Source organism: Echinops telfairi, unplaced genomic scaffold (genome assembly GCF_000313985.2).
Source record: "Echinops telfairi isolate 266 unplaced genomic scaffold, ASM31398v2 ScPeMD7_443;HRSCAF=831, whole genome shotgun sequence".
Classification (NCBI taxonomy): Eukaryota; Metazoa; Chordata; class Mammalia; order Afrosoricida; family Tenrecidae; genus Echinops; species Echinops telfairi.
This window is the reverse complement of record NW_022104341.1, coordinates 85,158,127-85,167,200: the sequence shown is the minus strand read 5'-3', so window position 1 is coordinate 85,167,200 and position 9,074 is coordinate 85,158,127. Positions and strand designations below refer to the sequence as shown.

The following is a 9,074-nucleotide window of genomic DNA, read 5'->3' as shown; positions in this document are numbered from 1 at the left end:
CTCTATAAATGCCCTTTGCCTCCCAGCTCTTTCCTCTATTTCCCTTGATTCTCCTCGACTTACAGCTCTTCTAACAATCCATACATCAGTTGTATCAAGCATATTGCTACATATTCTGCCATCATCATTTTCAAAAGATTTTCTTTCTAGTTGAGCCCTTGGTATCAGCTCCTCTTTTTCTGGCAGTCTTTACATTTGTGCTGCCCTCTACCAGGCATGAAGTCTTTTTGTGAGGACTGGTCCCTCCTGATAACATGTCAAAGAAATCTGGCCATCTCCGAGTCGAGGGGGAAATTCTGGCTGTACTTCTTCCATGACAGAGTTGTTCTTCCTTCTGACAGTCTAGGATATATTCAATATGCGTTAGATGACATCTTTGCCTTTTAACACCTTAAAGAGGTCTTGTGAGGGATTTGTCCAATGCTCTTGTTGATCTCTTGACTGTGGCTTCTTTCCACGGGTGTGGTTTGTGGGCCCGAGTAAAATAAATCCCTTGACAACTTCTCTTTGTAGATTATGCCCAATATCCCGGAGGTTCTCAGGGTTAAGATTTTTGTCAAACGTGGGCCCAGTTGTCGAAGCCCCACGGCCCCCCAACAGCACCCAGAGCCTGAGCACTGCATGCTTTTCGCCCTTGCTCAGGTACTGGAATCCTCTCTGGGGGCCCAGGGATCAACTTTGGAGCTACGCCCGCGATCTCGCTACCGGTTACAATTGCGTGCCCGGCTCAACGGCCCCACCTACCAAGGTCCTTGGAGTGCCTGGTCAGAGCCCGTGCGGGTGGAGACAGCCTCCGAGATGGGTGAGGACTGGGAGCAAAGCCCGTCTGCGGTTGAGCGAGTTGAAGGGGTTCCAACTCACTCAAGCAGCAAGGACCTGGAGCTGCAGAGGCTACAACGCAGCTGTCCCCAGATGCCCTGGATCGACCAGGGGCAGAGTCAGGGGCAGGGCTCAGGCCAGGGCCACCAAGGTGACACAGGTGTGGTTTTTTGTTTGTTTTTTCTTCTGCCTCAGCCTGGATCTCCTTGGTGACAGCTCTGCTCCTGGTGCTGGGCCTCAGCGCCCTTCTAGGCCTGCTCCTGCTGAGGTGGCAGTTCCCTGCGCACTACAGGTACTGCCCCTGACCAGGTGGGAGCTGGGGCTGTGGTTTAGACAGGACCACACACCTCTCTACACAAGCACCCCAGGGTCAGGTGCTTCCTGCCTGCCACGCTGGCTCCTTCGGTGCCAACTCTCCTCCTGGCCCCTCATCTCAGGAACAGGACCACTGTCTACCCTTCATCCCCGCGGAACACTCAAGTTCATATCCACTTAGCCCTCAGGTCTGGTGATCAGCCTCCTCAGACAATGGTCACTAGCTTTGCTCAGATCTTCATTTCTCATTGATAGGCAGCCTTTCTGTTTAGCTCTCAGCCCTCATCTCTCTCCAATCCAGTCTCACACCACCACCGGATTATTTATTATTTATTTTTAATGCACACCTACACCTGTCACTCCTCTGCTTAAACCCCTCAGCTCCCCAGGATAGAGTCCGGACTTTGTAAAATGACACAAGTGAGTCTCGGCCAAGTCTGGCCCTTGCCAGCATCTCCATCCCTCCCTTCCGGTACACTAGCCCTAACACGCCATTGGCGATGTCCTCCACAAACAAGGTGGTTTCCCACAGAATGTGCCCTGGATCCCCTCGCTGGACTGTCTTTACCAATTCTCAAGAAGCCTCGCATGACCCTTCCCATGAAGCGCTCTCTTTGTGCCCTACCATCGACCTCCATCCTAGCCCCATGAGCATTTCCCTGTACTTACTGCATTATGTCTTCCCTGCTACACCTCACTTGGTCATCTTTCAATCTTTAGCCTCCGGCTTGCCAAGTAACAGACCTCTGAATGAATGTTATTAACGAATGACTCTTTTATGTGGGAAGACTAAGGAGAAATGCCACTGGAGGTTACAAACATGAAGGACAGCTCCATCCCACGCCAGTCCTTCCACTGCTAGCTGATTGGTCAACATTCAGCCCCGAAGGCAACCCCTCCAAGCAGTCTCTCATGGTAACCCTTGGCTAGATGAGGTGCCCCTTCTCCTGGTCTCCCTTTGAATTTTTTATCACACACCTGTGAGACCATTAGAAGGAAGTCTTTATGCCAGTAGACAAAATCCAACAACAAAAATTGGGGGACAAAATGGGATAGAGAGTCCTTCTCCCCAGTTTAAACATCAGATAAATCTTTCTTCCTAACTTTGAAAAGGTATGAGCAAAGCCACAAAAGAGGCCTGAAATTTTCAACCAAAGCCCTTCCATATGGAACTATAATGGTAAGAAGATGAAACTTTCCTGAATCTATACTCTTCTGATAGACCACCCTCACCAGCACTTGATAACCAGCCTCTCTGGTTCCATTCATTCATTCAACTTATTGTTCAACGTGAATACCTATTGTGGGCCAGATATAGTTCTACACGCTGGCTTTACAGCAGAGAGCAAATGAACCAAATCTTTGCTCTGAAGTGTAAAACAGACAAAAACAAATACACATAACAATACATATACTATACAGTAAGTCAGATGCTCTAAAGAAAAATAAGTCAGGGTCGAGAGAGAGAATTATGGATACCGGAAGTGGTACTACTGGAGACCGAGTAGCCAGAACTTGTTGCTGGCAAAAAGCATGGAAAGTACCATAGACTGACAAAAGAACAAACACATCAGGCTCGGAAGAAGTGCAGCCAGAAGGCTCCTCAGCGAGGATGGTGAGACTTCCTCTCATGTACACTGGACATATTGTCAGGAGAGAGCCGTCCCTGGAAATGGACATCATGCTTGGTAAAGCGGAGGGGAAGCGAAAAAGAGGTAAGCCCTTGACCAGATGGACTGACACCAGATGGCTGCCACTATGGGCTCAGACAAGAACAGTTGTGAGGATGGTGTGGGATCAGGTGGGGTCACTATGAGTCGGAACCCCGACTCAACGGCGCCTAACAACAACAGCCTGGGGAGAACTGTCAGCATGACCTTTGAGCAGAGGCCTGAGTGAAGGAACTAACAGAGCCAGGCTGAAGGAACAAAAAGTGCAAAGGCTCCGATGCATGAACTTTGAGGAAACCCCACAGCACCATTTATGAGCCTCCCACCACGGCTTCCCATTCCCACCCTAGGCTTTCTTGTCATCTCCTGCTTCTCGACCTCAGTCAGTGCCTTCCATGTGCTTCGACCTCACCTGCCCACCTAACTGCTTCTACCTCCCAGGTGCCCTCCTGAGGCCTCCCAGCTCACTCTCCTGACTCGGTCTCCTCTTCCTTCTCCCCAGGAGCCTGAGGCATGCCCTGTGGCCCTCACTGCCAGACCTGCACCGGGTCCTAGGCCAGTACCTTAGGGAGGCTGCAGTACTGAGTCCAGTGAGTGTCCTCTTCTTCCTACTCCTGCCACCAGCCTGCCCTTGCCCCAATGACACGCCTTTTCCAAGGCCCCCAGGGTACCACCCCCAAGCCCAACCCTCCTTCCTATGCCCTTCCCGCCCTCTCTCCACAGGGTCTCCTCTAATACAACCCTTCTTCCTCCCATGTCTCCCAGCCCAAGGCTCAAGTCTCAGAAGCCTATGAAGAAGTGGAACCCAGCCTCCTTGAAATTCTACCAAAGTCTTCCGAAAGGACTTCCTTGCCCCTATGTTCCTCCCAGGCCCAGATGGACTACCGAGGGCTGCAGCCTTCTTGCCTGGGGACCATGCCCTTGTCAGTACCCCCACCCATGGCTGATTCGGGGTCCTGCTGCACCACCCACATCGCCAACCATTCCTACTTGCCACTAAGCTGTTGGCAGCAGCCCTGAGGGGAGCCCTTATCCCTGGTGCCTGGACCAAACCTTCCAGACCTCTCTGTGAACCACCCCCCACCCCACTCCACCCCAAACACAAACACCTCAGACCTCGCCTCCGTCCTTCTCCGTCTACCCTCATAGCTGGGCCTCACAACACTGAGCTTACTGTACTGCTGCTGACACACAAACCCAGAGCCCTCTCCTCAGCAAGGCCCATTTGACTAAGCTCCTCTCACGTTTGCCTCCTTTTCCACTCTTTTTAATACCAAGCTCCTTGAAAGGAAGCTTCTTTCCCCACTTCCCAGCTACCCATCAGACCACTTCAATGTGTTCACCAATCACCATTTTGCTAATGAAATTAGTCAGGCAATTTCACCTAAACCTAATTTCAAGAATGAACAAGACCTTGTTAATCCTCAGTTTACTTGATCTCTCTCATGGTTGACTACTCGTTTCTCTTTTAAGTTCTCTCTTATCCTAGCTTCTATAACACTGGCTCTCCAGACTGCTCCCCGCACCCCCTCCTCCCCCCAGCTGCTTTCCCCCACCACCACCACCCGTCAGCCTCTGAATATAATAATGGTTACGTGGCTAAGCAAGTTCTCTCTCTCATTTGCTGTGGGAAGGTGAACAGATGACTTAATGCCTTTGAGTCTTAGTTTTCTCAACGATAATAAAACTCTTAGAGTGGTTCAAAAAAAAGGTCAGAAAATAATCTAAGTAAAGCACTTAGCACTGCACCCGGACCTGCACTGCTGCTGAGTCGATTCTGACTTACAGTCCTGAGACTGTACATCTTAAAGGATGCAGACGTCATCCTTCTCCTGAGGGGCAGCTGGTGGGGTTGACAGCCAAGCTGTGGTTAGCAGCCCAGTGCATGACCCACTGTGCCACCAGGGCTCCTTGTCTAGGACCTGTAAGTCCTTCCCTCTATACTACTATTATAATTCCTCCCTAATCATCTATGGATATTGGGACCCTAGTGGCACAGTGTGCTATGGACTGAGCTACTAACCATAGGTCAGTGGTTCGAACCCACCAGCAGGTCTGGGGGAGAAGGATGAGGCTGTTTACACCCATAAAGATTTAAAGTCTCTGAAACCCAAAGGGGCAGTCCTATAAGGTTGCGATGAGTTTGAATCAACTTGATGGCAGTGAGGTGGGGTTTTTTGTCTGTTTATTTGTTTTGTTTTTGAAATCTTTTATGGTTAAATACTTCGCTATGGACCAAAATGGTGGTTCAAAGCCACCAGTGGCTCCACAGGAGAAAAGAACTGGCAATCTGCTCCCATAAAGATGACAGCTTAGGAAACCTCCTGGGGCAGTCACTTTGTCCTACAAGGGCACTGTGAGCCACTGAGACTCAGTGGCACCCAACAACCACATTCTTTTACCCTGGCATCTCTTCCCATTCTTTATTACAATGTCTCAAGATTCTATCCTAACGTTCAGACCCCATGTATCCCAAAGACCTTGACATATCCTGACTATTACAATTCATTACATTCTTATCCCCAGCCCAGAACTCTACTCCAGCACCTAGACAAGTGATTGTTGGCACCCTGTCTCCTGCTACTAGATGATGGGCTCCCTGAAGACAAGAGCCTCCATTTGTCTCCACCCCCCACTCCCCAACCCCCCACATATTCCTAGAGTAGTACTTGGTGTATGGTAATAGTCCTTCAATAAATGTTTCTAAATGACATTTTTGTTTCTGGCTAATGCTTTGTTCTTCTTCCCTCCAGCTGAAGAAGTAACCTTTCTTTCCTGTGTTCTCTTACTCCTGTTCTGTCAACTGACTCCTGCCTGGCACCGCTCATCTCTCTGGGCCTTTGGGCCCCACCTACGAATATGTGTGACTTCAAGATCCCATGCTCTCTTCCATTGACAAGTGGCCTGAGTTTGATGCCGTCACACCCTCCGCACTCCCTACTCTCTTTGTAAGCCCTTCCAAATGGAACCTGAGCAGCCACTCTCCTGATCACGTGGGAATGGGCTGCCACAGGTCAGGACACGTCCTCTGCTGCCTTTCTCATCCAAGCCAAATCAGGTCTCATTGCCTCTTATGGCTTCATTCTCGTCACAAAATTCACAGAGATTGTCTATACAAATACTTACAGCTGCCCGTTTATGAAGAGAGGTCCCAGGCAAGGTCTGGGAGGTCGGAGAGAGGTCCTATCACAGGCTGCCATGATCTTCAGGGACGGACCACCTTCTCCCAGGCATGAATGCTCGCCTGCATCCAGGAAGCCTAATTGTGTCTATGTTCAGGGTCTCTGATAGCAATGCACATGCATGATTGAAGTATCAGTGCATAGTCATGATCAATCCAATCAATAACTATGCATAACTGATTGCATCATGCCTCCCTCTCTTTCTCTAAAGCCCCAGAGGAGTAAACTATAGTGTCTCCTACAGGCAGTCCAACCTGATTTCCCCCATTGGCTGACTGAAGTTATGAACGCTTTTCTTTGTAAGTAGTTTCTTTTACAGTTGTTTTGTTAAGTTGATCACACACTAATCCGACAATTTCTCCCCGTCAATAATTTGGTGACTTTGTGCAGCATTCTCACCCCTTCTTTTCAGAGTTGTTTCCTCCCCAGTAATACAAACTCACTCTCCCCTAAATTTACTCTCTAATCTTTCAAGTTGTGGTTCTCAATTTGATCCCATATCCATGGAGCGTGTAAGGACACATGCTCAGAGCAGATACTTCACGCACTCGCCACCATCCAGTCAGTCCCACTCACGGTGGTGCAGGGGTGGTGCCTCGGGCTTCTCGCCACAGGTTGGAAAGCGCCAGTCCCTCCTAATGGGGTTGCCAGTGACCCTCAACGACTGGCTGGTTTTAAGAAGATTCAGAGGGTATTTGTGGTCTGTGTAAATATCATTCCAGGGCAATAGTTTCATCCAGTTTCCATGGCTCCAGAAGGGCTAAGGTCCATGACCATTTGAAATTCTGTTCTACATTTCCTCCCTTTTGATAGGGATTCTCGTGTGGAATACTTTATTAAAATGTTCAGTAGCTGGGTGGGCACCATCCAGTTCTTTTGGTCTCACACTGAAGAAAGTAGTTGTCCATGGAGGGAGTTAGCCACACATTCTGTATCCTGCTGTACCTTGGGGTGGGGGTGAGGGGGGGGGGCTGCATGCAAACCTTTAAGACTCCAAGCTGTGCTGTGGGAAACTGAGAACCAGAAGAGAGTGTATGCAGACAAACCCTCTACAGGAGATGGGTCTTACTTATGGGTCCCTCTTCTGGTAGAGGGAAGCCTTTGTGGGTTGGGGTTGAATCCCAGTCACATTCTCCCAACTAAAGTTGTTCCCTACAATGTCCCCCCATAATAATTTTAAGGTACTGCTTGCAAGCACGTGGTTGCTGCTATACTCTTGAGGTTAGCTGTTTGAAGGCTATTTGCCTGAAAGTGGTCTGCCATCAAGAGTAATCAGACCACCCCACCCTAAGTAAGACCCACTCCCTTCTGATAAGAATCATCCAGTGCTCCCCTGGAGAAGCGCTGAGGGACACCTAAGATCAAGTCAGCTCTGGGACGGCCAAGGTTAGACCACCATCTTAACTCTGGAACCGCCCATCTTGTTACATATGTACCTTTCTGTCAGGCGTATGCCCTTGGCATGTCCCCTTCCTGTTGCACGTATACCCCTAGCTCAGCCCCTTCCAATTACATATGTGTAGGATGTGTCTTAGATGCCTAAGGTTATATAAGCTTGTGAGATAAGACATTCACCCTCTCTCTGATTCCAGCTCCATGGAAGAGGTGAGCCTTTGCATTCCTTGTCTGATGCTCTTATAATTTACCCTTCAATTACATAACCACCCCTGGACCCATTGGTTGTGGAGGCTGGTCCCCTAAAGCAAGCACTAAACAATGAAGTAGGAGGTAAACAAAGGCACTAAACACATTAGGCCAATAAACTCCATTAAGTGCTATGTAGCATGAAACCCTGACCCCACACCTCCAGACCAAGGAATCAAATCCCCTAAGGTGTTTGATGGCACACAAGCAGCCTCTGCAGTGGCTCTTTTCAGTTGTTTATTACTGTTGTAAATATACCACACAGGATTTTTTTGCCAGTTCTTTACAGGTATGCCACTTATTGACAGCAACTGCATCAATTGGCAGTGCAACCCTACCCTTAATCAATATAAAGCAAAAATCCCCTTCCTCAATCCCTCCAGCCCCTGGTAACCACTAAGAAACTTTCATTTCTATGCATTTGTTCCAATCTTTTTAAATGAATGTGGTCACACTTCCTAAGCTCAAAACTTACAACCATGGGAGCCAAAATAGCCTGGTACTAGTTCAAAGACAGCCAAATGAAACAGAATGGAAAATACAAAAGTAAATCTATCCACCCATTGGCAGCTACTTTTGGCAAAGGGTCAAAACTCATTAAATAGGGAAGAGATGGCCTTTGTAACAAATGGTGTAAGAACATGGGGATATCTATTTACAAATAATAATGAGAAAAGGATCCATATCTCATACCATATATAAAAATGAACTCACCACGGATCAAAGTCCTAAATGTAAAGCGTAAAACTATAAACAGAAAGACCAGCCATGAAAAATTAGAATCCCTTATCCATGGCATAAACACACTACAAAGAACAATTGGAAACACACAAATCTCGGAAGAAAACTGGATGGCTGGGCCTCCTAAAAACTAGACACTTACATGCATCAGATTATTTCATCAAGAGTAAAAAGAAAGCCTACAGACTGGAGGGAAAATGTTTTAGCAATGATATATCAGATAAGGGACTTGTTTCTGAAATGTATGGAAAATGTCAGTACCTCAGCAAGCAAAATGTAAATGATACCATTAAAGAGTGGGCAGAGGACTTAACCAGAGAAGACATTCAGACAGTCAACAAATACGAAGAAAGTCTCAAGGTCATTATCCATTAGAGAAATGTAAACCAAAGCAGCAATAAGAACCATTCATCCAGGTATGGACTCTATAGATTTGCCTGCCCTGGATTTCATATAGAGAAAAGCATTAAAAACAACGAGATATCCTCTACCAACAGTATTAATAGCAAAGTTGAAAAAGATAAAATAAAATAAAATCTGGCAAGGGTATAGAGAGACTGAAACGCTCAAACACTGCTAGTAGGGCTGTATAATAGAGAGCTGATGGGGCCCGGCTATCAAAGATACAGCGTCCGGGTCTTAAAAGCTTGAATGTAAACAAGCGGCCATCTAGCTCAGAAGCAACAAAGCCCACATGGAAGAA

The 9,074-nt window shown here is 47.8% G+C and overlaps 1 protein-coding gene across 1 annotated transcript in view; it reads left to right on the top strand.

The window, feature by feature from the left end:
* Nucleotides 1–3,824, top strand: part of MPL (MPL proto-oncogene, thrombopoietin receptor) — an 18,086-nt gene extending 14,262 nt beyond the window's left edge. The window contains exons 9-12 of the mRNA XM_004699506.1: nucleotides 643–802; nucleotides 1,015–1,111; nucleotides 3,307–3,394; nucleotides 3,570–3,824. Of these exons, the coding sequence (XP_004699563.1) occupies nucleotides 643–802; nucleotides 1,015–1,111; nucleotides 3,307–3,394; nucleotides 3,570–3,824 (600 nt within the window). The remainder of the gene's footprint in view (nucleotides 1–642; nucleotides 803–1,014; nucleotides 1,112–3,306; nucleotides 3,395–3,569) is intronic.
* The last annotated feature ends 5,250 nt before the right edge of the window (nucleotides 3,825–9,074 follow it).